The 22,021-nt window shown below is 48.9% G+C and overlaps 1 protein-coding gene across 3 annotated transcripts in view; it reads right to left on the reverse strand.

Annotated features, from left to right (window-relative positions):
- Positions 1 to 22,021, reverse strand: part of PBX1 (PBX homeobox 1) — a 136,847-nt gene that overhangs the window by 16,205 nt on the left and 98,621 nt on the right. For 2 of the 3 annotated variants that reach the window (XM_074876912.1, XM_074876914.1), the window contains exons 3-6: positions 13,014 to 13,258; positions 9,912 to 10,102; positions 8,835 to 8,970; positions 5,080 to 5,239 (exon numbers count right to left, since the gene is read on the reverse strand). In XM_074876912.1, the coding sequence (XP_074733013.1) occupies positions 5,080 to 5,239; positions 8,835 to 8,970; positions 9,912 to 10,102; positions 13,014 to 13,258 (732 nt within the window). Of the gene's footprint in view, positions 1 to 5,079; positions 5,240 to 8,834; positions 8,971 to 9,911; positions 10,103 to 13,013; positions 13,259 to 18,182; positions 18,260 to 22,021 lie in introns of all 3 variants that reach the window. The other variant, XM_074876913.1, reaches the window with a different exon arrangement.

A 22,021-nucleotide genomic window follows, 5' to 3' on the forward strand; every position in this document is an offset into this window, starting at 1 on the left:
AGAGGCACGAATGCAAAGAGCCCAGAAAATTAAGACTCTGGTATCCTCCATGGAGACAAGATCCGGGAATGCAAGTCAAATCCTTCCACTAGAGGAGGCTCCATCATAAATCTAATCTGTCCCTCTGAAAGGCTCCATTGTGAACACACCAAAGGTCTTCAGTGGTCATAATTTGATCTGGGGCTCCTCAAGAACTGAGAGGTAACAACCATCTTTGAGCTTGTGAACCCAGGAGGAAAGGGCTCTGACCATGGAAGTCCTGTGATGCTACTGTGTGTAGACCAAAAAAAAAACCACCAAAAAAAATAACACTTTTCATGACTTGCAGCAGTATGGAACAGTGGTTCGTCTTCAGCATCCAGACCTCTTACCAAACCCAAGACCTATCACCACTATTCCTTAGTGGTGAATTTCTATCAGGTCATCACCAGCTTCAGAAAGAGTGCTGGAAACGTTTAAACAAGCTATGGCAGTCAGATCTTGCCACTGGGTGAAAGCCTACATCAAAACAATGCCTGCAAAGAGATCTTTTCCACCCCTAACACTTCTGATGAGCAAAACCCACTTCAAGTTTGCCTCCAATTCAAAAATCTTCACAGCCTTGACTGCTGGTATTTCTTGCACCGCTTCTCCAGCTCTTCAGAGTGCTTCTTCTCCAGCCTCTCTGATGTCTTCTCTAATGTTTTGACAGTCTCAACTTCCACCTCAAATTTTCCAGGACCTCTAACAAGTCCTTTTCTCTCAAGTATGTGAGAATTCAAATGGCATCAAGAATACACAAATATGGTAATGATGTTCATTGGAGCTGAAAACAAGCCATCCTCGTCTGCTGCCTCATACCACCTACCACCTATGAGACAGAGATCCAGCACACTGAACCACTGAAGCCAACTTTGGTCATGTATACAAGACTCCTAGTTGAAGTCAATGGCAATGACATATATGCACCGAGAGCAGAGAATTTACCCCCCTTGTAACTTTTCATTGTGTTTCTACCATGGCCAAAGATGAGGGAAGAACTTAATGTAGCTCCTCAGCTGGACAAAGCCACTGAGTTTGACAGCAGGTCTAAAAGCCTGGGATGACCCAGCAGGACATTTGTTCTTTTTCACTTGTCAACCAATACTCAAGACAGTGAGACCATGACCAGAACAGCCTCTCTGCTGAAGCAGGGTCCTCTCCAGTGCTGCACTCTGGACAAGTGATTGCCACAAATGGAGGAAGGCAGAGAAGGTAACATACAGTAATCAGGTCTGTGCCTGATGAAGTACATTTCCAGACAGCATGATTCCCTCCATCAGCAGCTTTGCCAGAAGATTTTTACAAAACAAAAGGAAAGCAGAAGCAGGAGCAGGAAAACAACAATTCAGGACAATTTTGACTGCTCTGCATGGAAGATTTCACTGGATGTCATCACCTGTGTGTGGCCCTTGAGGACTCTGGTAGGCAAAAGGGTCTGCCCACACAAAATAGCTTTCATTTGCCATGTGGTTTTTGTGCTGAGATTGTCCAGGCAATCAAAGTGAGGATGGGGAGTTGTTAGCCCAAATGAGCCAGACATCTCAGCTTATTTGAACATCTGGCTGATAAAGCCCAACTGTGCGTATTCAGGATGAAAAGGTGTTTGACATTCAGGCCTGGGTGACTGAGGATGGGGGACCCTGCTTTGAACGTGCCAGATGGCTAGACAGATGCAATCCTTGCCCTTGTCAATGTGTGGCCAATCTCTTTGACTGACTGTAGCCATTCACCGATCTCCAGTAACATGGGCATCAATGCAGAGAACAGATGGGCCTGCGTAGCCACAGCAGAAATGAATTTAGTTCCTGTCCCAGGTCCCATTGCATCCAGTTCCACCTCCTCTTCCAACATCATGGCCCTCCAGGGACTATGTTGCTGGTCGCTTCTTTCTCATGACCCATCCTCCACCTACTCTCTTTCTTTCCACGTGCCCTACACTGTATTTAAACCAGAAGGTCCTACAAATTCCCAGCAAACCCCATCTTTGTTCAGGCTCTTTCCTTACCAAAGTCTCAGTGAACGATCTGAAAACAGAAAGAAGTCCATGGTGTAAAAGGAGAGGCATCATCCATCTTAGTCTTTCACCTCTTCATCCACTTCCATGTCCCTCCCAGGGCAATTCAGCACATCTGGAAGGCTCATGGCCCTTGACACCACCCTCCGACTCTTTCACAGACAGGTATTTCAGACCTAGCGTGTACAGCTGTGCTTCTTGCTGCTAGCACCTACAGGACAACCTGAAGCAGGGGAGGTCACACGACTCCAGATGTCCTTGGAATGTGCCTTTTCCCCACAGTGTGACAATGCAGAGATGCTTGACCGAGCTGTTACATCCATGTGGTTCAGCTGGGGAGATCTCAATCTGGGATGCCACTGTTGGAGGTAAAATCCTGAAGCCCCTCCAGCTGTCTTCTCACAAGAGGACTTACAAGGACATCCAAACTTGCAAGCTGGCCCAGACTACTGCAGTGCTGACAACTGCTGCAGTGTATAGGGAGGGTGGTGGGATCTGGGCCAGGTTAGAAACACTTTGCTTCTAGCAGAAGAAGGATCTCCATGGCCCCCTCTCACTGATGGTGCTGCTTTAGCACTGCTGCCACATTAGGCACGTGAAAAGAGGTCGACGTTTCTGGAGCACAGTCAACTGAGCCAGAAAGAGGACCCAGGAGCTCAAGTCTTACCCGTTAATAACAAGACTGTTTGTCCTTCCCTGAAAGTGTAGTGTTATCCAGGGATTATCTTAGCTGTTTACTGCAGGGTACCAGCCAATTTATCTTTGAAACAGCCATGTTACTGCCTGTGGGGAAGGCGAAGAAACAGCCTCGCACTGGAGCACTATTTAACTGGGCAGACACTGGGGAAAAGCCTATTCCACTACATGCAGGCCAGATCTAAACCCATTTAAGCAATTTGAAACTCTTCCCTTACTATTTCAGACCTTTGGATCTGACTCTGGTTGAAGAAAAGAGGAAAAGAAGGAAAGCTGTGTCTCTTTGGTCCAAGCTGATGTGGACTGCAGGACAGCATCACAGGCAGTAGGCATCTCCCTCAACCCACGCAATTCTGCTCTCTACCCTCCAGCTTTTTTTACAGAGGGGTGTTAACATCAAGAGACCCACCTGACCAGGTATTTTGAGTGAGCTGTTTGGAAAGGATGACAATTTTAAAACTGCAGCTAAATCTTCAGCAGTTCAAACAATGGAAGGAAAAGGGAAAAAAACCCACAACCAAACCAAACAGAAAAGAATCAAACAAAATTCCTGCAAACCATCTGTCCCTGCAAAACTCTGCTGCATCCACCTGAGCCCTCTGAGTACCTCAGCTGAGCCAGAGCAGGTGGCACAGCTCGCTCACAGGCAGCCCTGGGTGAGGAGGAGGTGCGAGAGATGTCTCCCAGCAGTATTTCAGACCTGCAACCAAAAGCTGCAACTTCTCTGCTCTAGGTGGCTCTAGGGGGGCTGACCCCTAGCAAGTAACATGTCCCCTGGAAATTAAAGGGTTGGGCTTCTCTCCACTGCTCAATGGAGTAAGTCTTCTACCACTTGTTTCTGTGCAAGCCATCCACATGAGTCTCTGCAAGGTGTGGACAAGCTCCCCAGCACAGAGCGATCAACCACCGCTTGCTACATTAGCTCGTGGGTAACGGACTGCCTTTGCCTTCCCACTGTGGGGCTGGTTTGGGAGATCAGCCAGAGACCCACGCCACTCGATTCTCCCCTTGTTTGATCCCTGGCTCTCCACTTTCCACTCAAATCCTCTAGATCTGGGGGTGCTTCTGGGGTGTGATTACTCTGATACCTGTCACAGGTAGGGTTACGCTCACTATAAAGCATGTCCTGATAGCAACCAGCATTTGCACGGTGTACCGCTGGTAGTCTACTTAACATCCAGCTTCTCCTGCTGTCCACCATCATCTTTGCTCCCCCACCATTTCCTTCCTCTTAGTAGCCTACCTGATAACAGCAAGCATTACGCCCTGGTGAAAGGGTACCATGAGCAGACACCGAGCTCAAAGGCACAGGAGTGCCACATTCCCACTCTCCCTCCCACCCCTAAAAAGAAAACAGGCACACAGATATTTGCATGGATAACAAAAGCAAATGGTACCCATGAAGTTCACTTTTTTCCCTCCTTTTAAACAAATCCCAATTTTCCAGCACTCTCAGGAGCAGAGCACAACCAGCTGACTGCAGCCCGGGATCATTTTTGGGTTGGCTGTCCTCGTGGCAAGCACCACACATGAACTAGGCATTGTTCTCTAGCCGAGGAGTTGAAATCTGGGCAAAGCGCTCTGTGCCTTTGACCCTCAAAACAAACAAATGGAAACCACAGCAAATGGGCAGGAAAGGGCGAAAGGGAAGGGAACGACCCATGGATTTCCCTGGATCGCGGTGACACAAAGGGAAAATAAAATTCACACAGAGCACACTCTTGCAGGTGATCCAGACACTGTCATGTAAGCAATCAAAGGTAACCACAACAGAAAGAAAATCAAAGGATAAAAATCTACCCAAAACAATCCCCAAAATGGCATGAGTTAGGACATCCCAGAAATGCTGGGTTTTATCCATTAGGGCCACTCATGCTTTCTGCCCCAGCGAAACAAAATCATTGTGCAATGACTTTTTAATTACTTTTTTTCTCCCCACAAAGTGCAAGCAATCCCAGCAACTTTTTTCAGATCATTTCTCTGGTTTTGTGTTTACCATCCATGCATATAACCCCCAATGCGGCACCGTCAGTCACAAGGTCTGATCACATTGTTTTTCCAACGAAAACCAGAACAGGGAAGGGGAAGAGAAAAAATAAGAGAAAAGAAAAAAGAGGGGGAAAAAAAGCAAAGAAAATAAAGTACCCCCCACAAAACAACCCCAAAAACCAAACCCATCTCTCTTTTAATTTTTTTTTAAAGAGACCACAAAAGTGAGCCATCCAAAACCAGAAAATAAAAATTGAAATAACCAAAAGGAGAAAACAAGAGAGACATTAGAGGGAGGGGGGAAAACAAACAGAAAAACGAACACTAATGACCCAAAATAAAAAAAAACAAAAACTAACCAGCTGAATTGGGAGTTGAGGGTGAGTTAGCCTGGCTTCCATGGGCTGACACATTGGTAGCCGTGACAGCCGTTTTGGCAGCATAAATATTGGCTTCCTCTTGAAATTTACCTATGTTCTTCTTGTACCGGATTCTCTTATTTCCAAACCAGTTTGATACCTAGAGCAAGTTTAAGAGAAGACAAAGACGTTAACGTTTCGGCTCTGGCGAGTGCGGCTGAGTGAGGAAGGTGGATTAGTTCAGGTTAAGCAGTGCATATTCTTTTCCCCAACCCCATTTTCCTAGCCTTGGAAGGAAGCACCTTCTACTCGCATGCGCCACACCAAGACCAGGAAAGGTTGTGGGACCCCCTTGAGAGCGCTGGGTTTGTATGGATAGATCTGGTTCCTCCATGGAACTGCTAGACCCACCCCACAAATATATTAGATGGCTTTAAAAACACCTGAGAAAGTCAAATAACCCTGAAATTGCACAACCTGAAAAAAGTGTATGTCATTTTGAGATTTTTTATTTGCCTCCTCCTCGCTATCCCTTTGACAGGGGCAGATGCTCTGATTCCCAGATGCCCGTGTGACTTTCAGAGAGAACACCCAATGAATTTACTTGGGCCTGGCTGACACACAAAATTGCTCTGATATCACTGAAGCTCTGCTTTCGATCCATCTGAGTGAAATCAGTGCAAAAGGCCAGAAGTGGATGCTCTTCATCCAGCTCAACTCAGCTTTGTATGGTTCAGCATGAACCACTACATAAACTGGGAGCTTCAGGAGGAGGCTGGAGAGGGAGTACAGGGCTTGCCATAAGACCTAACTTTGGTCCCAGGAAAGAAGTGTGTCCCTTGGAAAGGGGCAGGAAATGTTTCCATCATGTTTGCCCAGAGACCAGATGGGTCTGATGTGTCTAAGTGCCTAGAAGTGTGATGAATGGGGCTAGTGGATTTATTTAAAAAAAAGAAAGAAGCAGGATGAACTTCTTCACAACCCGTAGGTGTGGCTGAAAATAATGGGCCAGATCTGAAGGCAGAATGAGGTGGTGCAGCTCTGCTCATGCCAGTCCTGGCGAAAGCTGTTTCCCTGGGCCTGCAGCAGTGCAATGCACAATCCTCAGAAAGCCCCAAGGAGAGGTCCAAGCAGTGATCCTTGCAGACTGTCAGGGTGACATCCTGGGATCAGTAGTATGAATGCTTGACAGGAAGGTCACTTGGACAACCTGCCAGGTGTCTGGATAAATACCCCAAAGTTTGCATGTCAGAGGTTCAGCACAGTGACAGCATAACTCCGAAGTCTGTGAAACCAGGCTGTGGTGTCTGGCCAGAACTGCTTCCCAGAGAAAATGTCAGGGTACCTCCCTAACCACCATGAACTCAGCATTCCCAAGATCCCACTCAGTACCCTGCTGATAATAATCCTGTCCACCTGTGGGCACTATGTCGCATTGAACAATTTCAGGAATGTGGGAAATATTCAACCTACAGTTTGGGAAGCAGCTCTCAGCTTCCTTGACAGCACTGAACACAGAGAATCAGGGCAATATCTTCCTACATGCAGGTCTCTAAGCAGAAGACAACTTCCAGCTGCTATTGACCTTGTTTGAGAAAGCCCATCAGGATGAAGAGAACAGGCAAATGCCAAAGGATGCTGCAATTCTCCCAGAAGAGCTCCAACACTCCCAGGATTGCCTGGAGCTGCAATTTTGAGCTAGGAGATCAACCTCTTTGGTGGGACTCAAAGGACATTCTCCCTTTGCTTGCTGGTGAGCAAACACATCAGTGCTCCCCCTTCTAAATGGACTGTCCACGCACCAAGACACAGAAGACAATACTGGATGTTCATCCTGGGAAGCTCGTGATTTTTTACTCATCTTAGGGAAATTGTTTTGGCTTGGGTGTTGATAACTGAAACCTATAAGCTTTTATTCCTATGATGCTTTCTATCTGCAGTGCTCCTAGAGCATTCAGCAGCTTCTACACAGAAGTGGATTCATCCACCAATTTACCTGCTACTGAACTGCAGGTATCCAATCCTGTGCTGCTGCAGAGCAGGAAAAAGAAAATATAACCTGCCGAGACTCCTGGGAGGCAAAAGGTAGTAACTCAGATCAGCACCCAACACAGATCTGGGGGCGAACATTTCGATGGCACCAGGAGCAGGTGCTGTTTGCGAGGAGCTCCGTTCCACTTCGTGGTCCAGCTTTCTCATTAATGACAATGTGCTCCTGCGTGATCTTCCCACTTGGCCATCTCTCTCCAACAGCTCTTCTGACTTCAAATGCTGGAGCTGGTGGGTGAACTCTGAGCACCACAGGGAAGGAAGTCGGGATGAACGGCTACCACAGTCGATCTTCATCTTAAAACTTGCCTAGCCCAGTCAGCCTTTGAGTTCAGATCAACTCTGCTCATGACTTGCACAGATTCACGATGTCCCATCTTCCCACTTAGCCTCAGCAAAAACAGAAACCTGGATGTGTCTTTGTTTCTACCTTCTTCAGACAAAGAACGGAGGGAGATCCTGGAGCCAGCACGAAGCAGCCTTGATACAGCATGGTCAAAAAATATCCTAAGTGCAGCATTTCTCCTGGGCATTTTTTCTTTGTGAGGGAAAAGTTGTAAGTGTGAACAGATGAATTAAAAGTGAGAGGGGAAGCATCAGGACAGCTGTAGTTTTACTTAAGCCAATATGTGCTGTCTTTTGTAGATAACTGGGCAGAATCAATGTTTGGGTCTTCTGACCCAGGGGATGCAATCAGAGTCACTCAGCAGGCATTCAACGCGGTGATGACACCTACCCTTGGATGCTGTTGCTCCTGCTGAAGGCAGACATGCTCTCACAAGGACACCAGATGCTACGGCTGTCTTCAGTTTACTTAAGCAACAAACAGGCATGTGCCTGGGGCTGGGAAGCAGCCCAAGATGGGGAACGCAATAGGAGCCTAGAGGGAGTGCTAAGCTCACACGAGGACAAGACTACCAGAGGCCATATAGATCGGCTTTCAATCACACAGCTTGCTCCAAAGAGAGGAAATAAAGAAGGGCAGGCCTGAGCAATGTACAGCTGAACACTTCAAGGACTGACTGCACTCCTCACAAATCCCAGCAGCTCCCAGGTCAAAGCTACAGACTCCAGGAACTATGTGGCTGCCTTGAATGTATGGAAATAATTCAATTTGTCTTTATTGACCACCTTTCTTTGAGGGATAAGCAAGTCAGGGAGATGTCATGTCCTGCAGCACAAGAGTAATGACGGAGAGAAACGACCCTGAGAAAGCCCATCCTCCTTGAGCACAAACTACAACCATTAGCTTGTCTGATCCAACCCTTCCCACCAGGACCTTGTCCACTCCACCTTATCGAGCAAAATCTATGCAACTCTTCCTACTGCCTTCCAATCCCTTGGCTTGAAGAATGGACTCAAATAAGATCTTCTTGCAAGCCAGCTCAGCACTAATTCCTTGAGGAGAAGACTTTGTCTCTGTGGGTCACACCGCATCATTTCTGTGCTGTTAACACCTTGGCTGCACACACAGCCATCATTTCATGAAGCCTTCATCCCTTCTAAATCCTCTTCCCAACTCCCCTTTTCCACCCATGGCTTCAGTCTGCAAGTCTGCTGTCCACTCTCCCATTCACTTACACTAACTTGCACTAAACTCATTTAGTAATTAAATGCTCAACACTGAGACATGACTGACTTGCCTGAGGTCCGGAGTGCCCTTCACCACACTAAGGTTCCTTTGCTGTATTTCTGAGCTCACTCACCTGTGAGACTGTGATGCCACATTTCTTGGCTAGCTCTTCTTTGGCTTCCTCACTGGGGTAAGGGTTGCTGAGATGGGAATAGAAATACTCATTCAGGATTTCTGTAGCCTGCTTGTTGAAGTTTCGTCTCTTCCGCCTTAGTATGAAGAAAGAGGGGGGAAAAGGAAAGGAGATCAGTGCCAGGGATCCAGAAATAGGAATGCAGTTTTAGATACTCTGACTTTCCCTACTTCCCTCCCTCCTTCCCCTGCTCCTGGGAGCATGCAGTGGAATAGATTCATGGTGAGGAAGCTTCCCATCTGCACCTTGCTGGTGACTCCTCTCTCAACACCTTCCAAAGCAAGTAAGTCTCATCTCAAATTATCGCTGTGCCCTCCAGCTCACAGAATAGTCTTACTGGCACCCAGCTCCTACGCCTGGCAAAGTGACTCCTGACACCTGGCTGCCCCAGCCAAAGATATCACTGCTACTCCGCAAAGCTCTGTGCTGAGAAAGCACTGCTGGATATATCCTTGGGGAAGTCTGTTCCATTTACAGCTGGGCATTATCTGTCTGCTACCTCTTCCCTTGTACCCGCAGTATAGCTGCGTCTTCTCCCCATCCCAAGCTGCAGTCCAAGCCACAGCCTGCATGTAACCACCCTGGGGAGTGAAATAATTCTACAGCCAATCGAAAATCTGGGACAATGGAAACAGAAGGAAAAGCATAGGAGTCTAGAAGGGACAGGGTGGGCTGGAGGATTAGCTTTCATCCCTAACTGAAGTGCACATTTTCACCACAGAAGGTTGTTGGAATATATCACACAATTTCCTTCTGCCACAGCAAAACCAGGATGTGCAATTCTCAAGATACAATTGGGAGTCTCCCCAAGACAGATGCTGGATGTCTTGAATTGCTGTACCCTCCCTGCTGAGCCACAGGCAACTAAAGGAAGGTAAATAGCCTCTGCAGCTCAAGACCAAGAGACATGGCCCTTCAGAGAGACCTCAATTCACTCCAGAACCTCAAAACACCTCCCCCCGGCCTGAACAATACTGCACGGTGGGTGGGGAGAAAGGCTTGGTGGGGTGAACTCACCGTGCGTCCAGAAATCGGGAGCGCAAGATCATGACGGCTTCACACGTGCTTTGCTTCAATTGCATCTGGATGGAGCTGAACTTGCGGTGGATGATGCTCACCATCCGCTCTATCTCCTTCGGTGAGATAGGTCGGGTCCGGCTCTGCTCACGCAGCAGGTTCATCACGTGGGTGGTGAATTCATTGCATGCCTGGGATGGCAAGAAAAGCAAAAGAAACCCCAGGATCGGAAGGTCATTCGACGGCGTCAAGGACAGTACAGAGGCAACAATGCTAAGGACGGAGAGGCAAGTGGAGGCCTCAATGGCTGGGGCTTCATAGGGCAGACCCAGAACAAGAGTGTGCTGGCTCTTGGGAGAGAGATAAATTCCTCTCATCTGCCAAGCAGAGGGCATGAGAGACTCCCAACAAACATGCTGAGGGATCATGGATGGAGCTGGGGCAGGTGAAGCCCTAGGACTCATGTTAAGCATAAAGCAGTTCCAGTCACTGTTTTTCTGGATGGGACTGGAGGAGCTATAGATGTATTTGAGGACGACCATGAACCTTTTGACCCAGTGTCCCTCCTCCCGCTGCCCCAGATGGACCCAGCACCACGTGTCCTGCAGAGCCCCTCGTGCTTCAGAGGAGTGGTTCCCAGAGAGACACAGCCCTGTTCTGCACTCTTAGCACATCAGATAAGAAGTAAATAATGATGATAATTAAAGCTTGAGTGAGGCAGGAGCCCTGACAAGTAAGGGCAAGCAGGTAGCAATCCCAATTAGTTTGCTGCTGGCACAGCACTGTCTGGCTGCTCCCGCTGTCCCCATGCTGTGCTGTGAGGACAGGGCAGTGAGAGGAATAGGGGAGACAAGGGAAGGATTTTGAGGCCACTTCATTGCCCTTTACTCCATCCCCACAAGCACCTCACAGGCACAACAGGATCCTCTGATTCCCAGAACTGAGCCCCAAAAACCAGGCTGAGAGCAGCACTTGGACACCAATGGCTCGAGAAGCCTTCGGTGCTCCTGAGACACAGGCAGCTGCTCTGGGGACAGCATCCCCAGTTCCCACCCCGTGATGGGGAAAAAGGGGCTAGCAGGGGAAAGAAATACTGATTTTGTGGACTAGCAACATGGGCTTGACTTACTATCTCCCACCCCACCCTTTCAAGCTGAATCCCCATCCACAGCTCAGACCCAACAAGGAGACATCCCCAAGGCCAGCAGAGCCCCTCCAATTGCCCATCACCAGCTTCAGCTGACAGCTCCAATCTCCCGGTGTGAGTGCTGGCTACGAGAGCTCTCAGCCGGGTGCCTCTTTGCTCCCAGACGCCCGAGCAATTTCAGCTCGTCTCTTCTTGGCATGAAATAAGGAGCATTAAAGGCAAAATTGCCGGCGAGCACAGTGCTGTCACAGCAGCAGCCAGACACCGTGAGAAGCCAGGCACTGAGCTCCCCCAGCCACCAACAATGGGACTGGAGAGAGCGGGGTGCAGGTTGAGAAACCCTGAACCCTGGTTTTGCAGGACTGCGGGCAATGATACTGGAGATGTGGACCGGCACAGCCATTTGCAAAGCAACTCAGTGGCAAAACCAACCCCATCAGTGGGTTGTGAGGGGGAAAGACGTGGCCCATCTCACCCTATGGGACTAGGATAAAGGCTTCTCTCACCTGGGTGTCCCTTTGGGGAGCAAAAGCAATGCAGAAACAAAATCAGAAAAACAAACAAACAAAAATCCCACCTAAGGGGAGGAAGGAGCAAAAGGTCCTTCCCTGAAGCCTGTCCCTGGCTCTGCTCTCTGTGGGCCTGGGTGGCAGAGGACATGGGGTCTCTCTCTCCCTCTTCAGCCTGGGGGCTGAAAGATGAGCCCTGACGTGCTCTCCACTCCTACCCACATGAGATGGCTGAGGCTCCCTCATGCCGCACCACCCCATCTTTGTGCCTTGAAGGAGGGACAGTAAGGGCTGAGGACAGCCACCAAAGGTCATCCTTCCAACCTGCCCCCTGCCTGCTCCCTGGGCCCTGCCACCCCTTCTCCTCTAATGCTCTGCCAAAATATCTTTCATGGGGTGACCACACTCGGATTCTCCAACACCAGAGCCCTGCCTGGTCACCCTGACTCCAGCTCCAACCCAGGGGCACCTGTCTAAGGTAGCTCCACACCACCTCTGGGTGTAGGTCTAAAGATGCCAACCAGCATCCTCAGCTTGGGCAATGTGGCACCCGAAGGGGCGAGACATCCCCCAGCCCCACCAAGCACCCAGTTACCGGGTAAAACGGGGACTGGGTTGACTCGCCCCTACAGACCCCGGCACCAGCGGCCACTCACAGCCCCGCCGCATCAGCAGAGACGGTGTTAAACCAGAGACCTGAAACCCTGCCTGGCCCCTGGCCGCAGAGCCCATCGTGCACCCAAAAAGCAGGGATGCTTTCTTGCTCGCACTCCATAAACCACAACTTTGGGGTAGAAACCACATTCATCACAAGGCCAAGCCGCACAGAGGCAAAGAGAGGTCTGCAAAACATCTGGAAGCGTTTGAAAGAAACTGGTTTTGAGCGTTAGCCTGCGAAGCTTTTCATGCAATTGTCAGTGTTACCAATAGCTGCATTCATGACCCAAATACTTTTTCTTTTTCTTAAGAATCATTTTCCACAAGAAAAAAGACACTTTTTTTTTTTTTTTTTCTAGAAAAAGAACTTTTCAAGCAGCAAAAGTATTCAAGGAAGATTTTGATTCAAGCCTTGCTTGGAAAACTGCCTGCACTGAGGCCAGCACTTCAAAGAGGACTCCCCCTTCATAGGGCCAATTTTTGGCAAGATATTAGGGGAGGACTGAAAAGCAAAAATCAAAGGGGCAACCCATGCTGAGCCTATCCTCATGCCACATCCCAGCACAAAAACCCCAAAAAAGCACGTTTTCAGTCCAATACCAAGCAACAGTTTGCACTTGCCCGTACACTCCTAACAATAGATGTCAGTAGCGATCCAGGCTGTGCACATCCACGCCGCGGTGCCGGCACCTGATGGTGGCTCTCCCGGCTGGTCCCACTCCTGCTCCCACCATCCCATGACCACCACCCCTGGGCAGCCCTGCCCTCCGCCATGAAGGAGCCTGTTACCTGCTCGTACTTCTCCAGCTCTGTGTGGTAGATCTGCCGGATCTGGGAGAGTTTGGCTCTGTAGTCAGAGTGCTCCACCGAGTTGTCTGAGCCGGCTCCTCCTGATGCAGCGGCAGCAGCAGCAGCGGCGGCTGAGCCACCTCCTTTTTCAGGGCCTGCTACCCCCTCGGCCAGGAGCATGTTGTCTAACCGCATCAGCTGCGGGTCTGTGGGCTCCTCTTCCTGCGCTCCCCGGATGCTCAGCACTGCAGGAGACACAAAGGGGAGAGGAAAGCCTGAGTTGCGCTCGGGACTTAACTTGGGGGAGGGGATGCTCATCCCAGGTTGGACCAGCAGAACTCAATCCCCATCAACAAGGCTTTTCTTCCTTTCCCAAGGGTACCCTAACAGGCAGTCTGCATCCTGGTGCTCATCACTGAAGGCAGCTCCTCGGCTCTTCAGCCCAGCAGTAGTGACAGGGACAATCCAGCTCCCTGCTCCCCTCCCTGCCTCCTCCCCTCCTTCCCACAGGGAAGCAGAGAGCCCACCACAGAAATAACCCAGAAAGCCACACTTTGCGTTCAAGTACGCAGCAAAACTGCTAGCAACACCAACCAAAAAACCAATAAACGTACCCATTATTGCTGTCAGAAGTGATAGGGACTAGATCCCAACTCAAGCATGGGATGGGAAGCTGGGAGTCTCTAGCCCAGACCTCAGCTCACCTAGCGGCCCTCTCATGTCACCTAACACATCATTTACAGCCTGATCCTGCACCATTTGTATCGGCCATCAACCCCAGATGGCAGAAGAAGACACACAGAGCCCAGGACTGACCATGCCTCAGTCCCCCCATTTTTAAATACAGACGGAGAGGGCTTGCCAGGCCATGCTTTTAGCCACGGAGTGGAAAAACAAGCAAAAAAATGTATAAAATACATCTTATTTTTTGCAAAATGTCTTTTTTTTAGAATCCAGTTGTTCCAGTGAAGTCTAAACCATGCTAAGAAAAGGGGCAACAACAAATTAATTCTCCTGGAGCGACTTTCCAAGGAGAGAATTTTCCTCCCATTTGTACTTTCCACCTCAATTATTGCTTCGAGTGAAAGTCCTTCTCCTGCAAGGGCTTTCCTGCAAAAACCACATGGGAGCATCCCGACCGCTCAGGATGTCCCAGGTCTGAAGGATGGAGGTGCCCTACGTGCCCACCATGTGTCCCCCCAAGGTCTGTTTGAACACAGAAGCATAACCTGAGATTTTCACATGCATGCACGCACAGGTGTGTGCAGCTGCAAAATAAATAAAATAAAGAAAACAAATCCTTGATGCGTGAACAAAAAAGGCATTTCCTCAGAGAAATTAATTTTATTTCCCCATCTTGTCCTGCACAGGAGCTCAAAGCACTTTGTAAACACACATACCTTCCCCAAGCACACGCTCATGCACATCCAGAGCTGGGTAATGTTGCGTGGATTTTAATAAAGTCGTGCCCATTTATACCCAAAATGAATTTGACCCAGAATCTGCCGCACAAACAAGAGCAAGTGATTTTCCCCGTCATTTAAAAAAAAAAGTCTAAAATCAGTTGGCAATAAGAAGTAAAACCAGAACAGTTAAAATACCTGGGCAAAAACCTAGCATGGTCTTCCTCACTCTGAAGTAAGTTAAAAGATATAGCTATTATCAGTATAAAATGGAAGTAAAAGACTCTGTTGAGAGGCTTGGCTAACATTAAAAAGAACTTTTTTTAAAGCCTCAAACTCTACTAAAATAATTATTTTCAGGACTCTAGCATTTATGGGCATTTTTGTGATTAAAACATTCACTGTCAACAAAGGTGGGAAGGTCAGGGGGAAAGAAAAGATAGAAAAAACCCCAACAACAGTAAATTTGCCAATAAGATGAGCTAATAATAAATAATTTCACGCTAGGGAGAATCAGTTTCTATACAGAGGGATGGGGGCATAGTGCCAAATTTGGAGCTGGGTGCCAGTTGCCGAGCCCCAAGGAAACAGGACTGGCATTTCCCCCCACCGTGGGAGGCTTCCCATGGCACCGCCAGCACCCAGCCACGCGCTGCGCCGATGAATAAATCTGAGGGGAGAGGTCAGATTTCATCAAGAAAATGTTTTGGGGTCTGCTGTCCATAAACTGAAATTAGAGGTAAAGGTAGCTGAAAACCTTAAAAAGACAAGAGTAAAGTGGGGAGGTGACAGGCTATGGGTGAGAGACAAACTTGCTATGAAAAAAAAGAGATCAAATTCCTATTTTTCCAGGACAAAAAAAAAATCACTAAATTAAAGCACATCAAAAGCCCAAATACAAATGGAAAGCAACACAGGTAAAAAAAAAAAAATATAAAAATAACACCCCCCCAATAAACAAATCAAAAGCGGAGTTGCTAAAACAGGTGCATCTGGATTTCAAAAGGGAAATATTTTTAGATTAAAAATCTCAGGAATCATTGACCTGACAGGTAGGCACAAGTGATTAATTAGTTTATGTTTAGAGAGCTGCTTCCTGATGAAAAGCACTGTATAACCCCTGAGCTTCATTACCGTGCAACACGCACAGACCAGCACCCGCTGGGTGTGTGCCTCCCGAGCATCTGACGGACGCACGTACCCGCAGCAGAGAACCGAACCCAGCCGGGGACTGTGCGGAGATGGCCTGGGCTTGGCTTCCCACTTGGAATAAGGCTAGGGAGTAAATAAATGGAAAGGCCAATGTGTCTAAGCAGAACTGATGCTGCCTATTTATCCCTGGAAGGCTGCGCTCAGCCGAGGAGAAGACAAAATGATTATTTAAAAGCTCCTTTTTTATCTTCCCGGCACTGTCCCTGGCTCCAACGCACCTCCTGCCAGGATGCCTGGGGTGCTGGGTTCCTCAGCAGCTCCAACCCTCCAAAATGCCCCCCCCGTGCTGGGATGTGGCCCCTGCTCTGCCAGCTGGGGTGCTCGGGGTGAGCCAGTACAGGCAGCACCAGATCCGCAGTGCCTGGGCGGCCGATCGCAAAAGGCCCCCACTCTCCCCAGGCTGCTGGCTTTCCCACCAAATTAAAATAAAATAAATTAAGCAGAATGACCCTCGGCGGTCCAGCAGCAAGCTGGAGACGAAGGGCTGTGACTGTGCTCCCACCCGTGCCCTAGCATCCCCAGGACCCGCCATTTGCTGCTCTTGATTAAAGAGAAGAGAAAAAAAAAAAAAGGAAGAACAAAAAGAAAGATAGCGACTGGCAGCCGGGGGGAGGAAAATTCATGCAAGACTTTCTGTCCTTGGCCGCTTTCCTGCTGGCTCGGCAGCCCTGGAGCCGCGACAAATGCCACTAGAGGGTGCTCGGCCCTCGCCGAGGTCTCCCGCTGCCTCAAAATGCATTTTTATAGATATATATATATATATATGCACACATGCAAATATATATATATATATGTATATGGGTGCATTTTAATAGCACAGCGAAGTCATGTGCCTTGTCCCCGCTTGCACCGCTGCAAAGCACTGCCTGGCTGACCATGGAGGGCAACTGACGAGCACGGCTGTAGCAGGGTCACTGTCACCGATGCCAGCAGCGGGAGCAGCTGGGGATCGCCAAGCCACCAGCTTGAGGTCCGGTCACGGACGCCACCAGGGTCACAGAGACCCGTTCCAGCAGCTGGGAAATGGCTCCCGGCTCACACACTCGCTCCTTCTCCCTCTTGAGGAAGGTATCACAGCCACAGTGTGCAGGGGACATCATCCAAGTCCCAGTCCTGGGCTGGCTCGGTGGCATGGCTGCGGTGCGGGACACGGGGAGGCGGTGGCAGGTCTGGGCGCAGAGAATCAGGCGAGGAGACAAAGCCGAAAATAGCTCCCCGGCTCCTTGCCCGTCCCGCGATTCAGGGACAGGGGATGGAAACTGCATCGAGTTGCCAAAGCTTTCAGATGCTCCAAGATGTTTCCCGCCAACCTGGGCATCTCCGAGGAGCACCTGCAGAGCAGCCAGCTCCATGCTCACATGAGCCAGCAGCCAGCACCCCACGTGTCTGTGTCCCCACACCGCGGTACTTGTGCCTGGTGTCCCCGTGTGCTGGCGTGTCCCCACAGCCTGACGTACAGCCAGGGTGCGTGGCACAGGGCAGGAGAAACAGCCCTTGCCAGCCATGGTGGTGGTATATGCCTTCAAAACAGACTACAGCCTGGGGATGGCCTGGGGCTGTAAAGACACCCAAGAAATCCACAGAAGTGGGTACCAGGCTCTTCCTGGTTCTCCACGCCACCATCCCTTATTTACTCCATTTTCCCGGGAGCATTCTTCCAAAGGGACCTGAGAAGCCAGCTCAGCGCAGGAGCTGAGCACACAGCCACCTCTTTTCTCCAAGGCCATCCCAAAATGCTTCAGCTTAGCAACTCTTTGCTCTCCACCCCTTCCAAACCCCCCAGATCAGAGGTGTGTGGGCAACACAGGCAGAACAACATGATGAAGGCAATCAAACGTGATGGGGGTGATGGCAGCAGCTTAGCAGGAGACTGTGGCTCAGCAGTGACAACAGAAAAGGATGCTCAAACCTCCAAGCTCTACCTTTCTTGTAGAAAGGGCAATTTATCTTACTGTGGTCAGTGTCCTCAAGCGAGAAGCAGGAGACTGTCCCAGTCAGACTCCCAGCATGGGACATATTCACTCACAAGGGGATGTAGGCTGCAGCAGTACAGCATTCCCCACCATTTCTCATCCTTGTGTCTCCCCTTGGGTGCCGCTGCATGTGTGTACGCTCATCCCCTGTTAGGTGCTGGCCAGGACTTCTGGGATGGAAGCCGAAGACCAAGCAAAAGACACCAAAGGAGGCTAAGGCAAGGTAGAGCTGTGGGAACAGACTCTTCAGGGATGCAACAGGGACATCTTAGAAGAAGAAGACACAGTGAACGACACGAAGCCAACCCAGGTTGTGATGATGAAAGCAGAGGTCCCCCAGAGCCAGCGTGGCCGTTGGTTCCTCAACTGCTGACTTCAGCAGTCAAAACCGTGGTCCCGTGAAATCTGCTGTGACTGCCGCGTTAAGATCCCCTCCAAATACATGAGCTGGCAGCTCCTCTACAGCTCCGTTTGCTGACACCACCAGCCAAGGGCTGGTCCCAGCGGCTGGACGTTTAAACAAACCCACCCTAAAAAGAAACCTGCTGTGTGGTTTTAATGAGTACAGGAGGAATGCTTACCCTTCTGCCCGAGCTGGGCTGCTTCTGGACGGGTTTTCTTGTGGTTGTTTCTGCCCATTCCCAACTTGCTGAATTGCCTTTCCAGGGGGACATTTTAAAGGAGAAGGAGATTTCAAGTAAATGATTGCAACTTATCGAAAATAATGTGCTACTTAGCATTGGAGACAAGCATCCTGGCAGGCAGAAATGGGAAGCAGTGCTGGAGCAGATGGGAGTAATTAGGTTGTGATTTTCAGAAGGGTTTTCTTCCCTGCCTCCACTGTGCCGAAGATATACTGGGGGGGGAACAATCCACCCAAAAACAGAGTTTCAAGAGAGGAGGACAATTCTTCCACCGGGCTGTGAGCTGGCCTTTGGTGTGACCTTCCCGCAGGGAAACCAGAGATGCCAGGTGTGGCAGTGCCACTGGTGGAGCACTGCTGGCTGCTCTCGCTGTCCTCTCGCACAGCCGCAGGTGGGACGAGATGCCTCCTTCCCCACCAAGGCACTCATCTGACACTGAAGCATGAATGTCTTACTTGTGCATCAGATAGACAAGGCCTAGCCCAAATCCTTTCCTGGACCGGTGGGTGCCACTGAGGGGTGGTACGGACAACAAAGGCATGGCAGATCCTCCCCAGGTACCCCAAAACTCCTGCACAGACCCATGCAGCATGTAGCCGGGCTTTGAAACACACATTGAACATCATCTCTCTTCTGACCTTTTGCAATTTAATCACCATCTGCAATATTGACATGGGCTCATGGAGACCCAGCTTCAGGAGTCACAATAGCTCACCGTTTTTCTTTAAACATATGTTGTTACATCTTCAGGTCTAAAACAACAGCCAGCAAACAGAGGCACAGCCATGATGCCACCAGATGCCCCTGCTAACAAAACCAGTAACTAATCACCTTATTTTAAGCCAATCTCAATATTCCCTGGAGCCTGAGTCTACATTTGTGAACACTGAAGATCAATAGCACTGAACTTGGTACAAAAATACTCCCATTTGCCTCATATTTGAGGACAGTTACACATTAAGTGGCTTGCAGCTGGCTGTCTGCATGTAGTCACAACCAAGTCAGCAGAGTTGGGGTTTGCTTCCTCAGCTTATCCATGATGGCATGGGCTTGAGCTGCTCTTCCCAAACTTTTTTGTGCAGAAAAGCCCCCAGACCCCATGCACCTACGTAAACTCCTGTTCTTTTTCCTATGCAACTATATTTGCAGCCTACTTTCTTCTGCATCAGCAAACCCCAGACACAAAGGAAAACCCAGTGTCTTGGATCTTACCTTTAAACACAAAGTCACCTTCAAGACCCTGTGCTCAGAACGAATAAATAAACTCTCAGAGCTCTGTGGAGGATACTAAAGCACCTACAGCTGGGTCTGCACACTGCCAGTTCAAGGGTCCACGTGATAGACAGCAACGTAAATGTCTCCTCGGCAAAGTATATGGTGTCCACCTTAAATGGGTATCAACAGTCTCGGTAACCAAGGTGGAACACTTCAATATTAAGTAATCACAGGGAGTTTTAAACCTCAGTTGGATATTTTCACCATGTTTACATCAAGCCACTGAGAAAATCAACATCAAAACACAAATAGCTATTTCCAACATAAATGGAAGCTGGAATTTGCAAATACACTGACACACACCATTCCAGGAAGCGGGAAATAAGAGAAGTTGGGTTTTTTTCCTTACAATTGACATAAAAGTTCCCCTCCTTGCTCCAACCTTTCCAAAACTTACAAATGGATGAACAGATTTTTGCTCAGATTTTCCAAAACAGGCTGCCGTGAGATGAGGCATGGAAAATTTCAGCTGGCAAAATGGCTTTTTGTGCATCTACTTATTTATTTATTTCCCAGAAAAAGGAGGAACATTGTGAAACCAATGGGCCATTTCTGTCACCAATTTTCACTGTCTAAAGCCATAAAACAAACCAAAAATCCCAGCAACACATCAAGAGAGAAGCTAGTATTCACAAGCACTGCAAAGCCACCCCGGACCCTCACAAAGCCACCACCTCTCCCAACACAGGAGTGTCCACCAGGGCTGTTTGGAAACAAAGCACTTGAACTACTTTGTGAGAGATGCTTTTAAAGGTGGAAAAGTGTTCATTCAGTCCATAAAGCACACAAAATTGCGGTAAGATATGTACTCTCACGGAGATGGGACCAAATCACATCAGTTCAGAGTAATGGCCCACCTAGACCCAGAGGCCAACTCCAGCTGTGGCCAACAAGCCTTGTTGGAGAATCAACCAAGGCCGTGACCAACAGCAGAAGTATCAGATGCTCAAGGCAGCGGCATTCCCCCCCCCCAGCACCCTCCTACCCACCATCAGTTTTGGGAACTTGCATCGCAATCCAAATTCAGATCAATCAAAAATGTTTCCTGAACCAAAAATGAAATCTTCTCCTCCCATTTCATGTTATCCTTTTCCTCTCCCTCTTTCTTTTTTAATAAAAATTTAGGTCAATTTCAAAACAACCCAACTGCTTTAAAAAACAGTAACTTCCCATCTTTTTGGGATGGAAGAATCCAAATTCTTTGCTGAATCCAACCCAAATTTAAAAAAACCCTCTGAATTACCCTCAAACTGTACTTTTGGGGTGTGGGAAAAAGGAGAAGGGAATTTATCACATGCCAAAAAGTTTCTCAGCTCTCAGCAGCAGCTCTCCATCACTTCAGGAGGATGCAGCTTGCATGTGCCACGGAAGCTGCAGAAGAGAGACACGTATTTCAGAGCGCTGGCAAAGAGTCTGCACCAGTTTTTCTCCTAACCCCATCCCAAATGCCAAATGGGTTGCCATAGCGAGCGAGGATCTGGCAGCAAAATGATCAAAAGGTCTGGAAAATTATCACTAACACCCTCGGGTGGAAAAAAATCCCCCCCAAACTGGAAAATGATCTAAAATAGCCACAAAAATAAGGCACAATGTTGCAGAGATTATTGAAAACCAGATTCCCTGAGAAATGTGACTCCCCAGGAAGCTGAATGAACGCAGATGAGCTTGTCTTTCCCTGCATCCTGCTCCTGCCGACCAGTTTATCTCATGGCTAATAACTGAGCAAGGCATGGAAGCTTTTGACCCCATCCCCGCATGCCCAGTTATTGCTACGTTGTTGTCGAACAAAGCATTGCAGATCAAATTTAAGTATTTTCTGTTTTTCTCTTTACAGTCCTAACACCACAAGCTGTGTGTCTACTCAGGGATGCCTCACTGTAGGCTGGTGGTCAACTCCCACCAGCTTCGGCAGCGAAACTCCCAGCTGTAATTTTCACATCTGAAATCTGGGGGCATGTAGCACTCAGAAGCCAGAGCTGATTGAAGCTCTTGCACCATACGCAGATCGTCGAACAGAGGTGGTTTAGTGGCAGAAAGCAGTCTGGAAGTGCTCACAAACATTAAAAACAAGCCAACCAAAGCCAAATGCCCTGTCATGGACAAACCACCTCCTCCCCTCCCAGTTAGAGCAGATTCAAGCCCAACCTTGCCACATCTCACAAAGCAGCAAACCCTCACAACTCCACCTAATTAAGTAAATCAACTTCACCTCCCCCAGTAACCCTCTGCAAACAACCCATCACCTCAGAGCCAAACTCTGGGCACAGAGGGGTCAACCCTGTCCTATCGGCACTCTTCCCTTAGAAGAGCATGGATAAATTTTGCCTGCACACAGGTCTCCCCCACCATCCCATTGAGCACCCCACACATCCCCAGGCCAGGCTCATGATCTGGCCACGAAGCAGGCTGATGTGGGGGAGCGATGCTGAAGCAGGCTGGAGCAATTCTGTGCTCGGCTTATCTCACAAAGCAGTTTTCCCCTTCCTAAGCAGGGCAGGATT

This window comes from Strix uralensis, chromosome 8 (assembly GCF_047716275.1).
Source record: "Strix uralensis isolate ZFMK-TIS-50842 chromosome 8, bStrUra1, whole genome shotgun sequence".
Classification (NCBI taxonomy): domain Eukaryota; kingdom Metazoa; phylum Chordata; class Aves; order Strigiformes; family Strigidae; genus Strix; species Strix uralensis.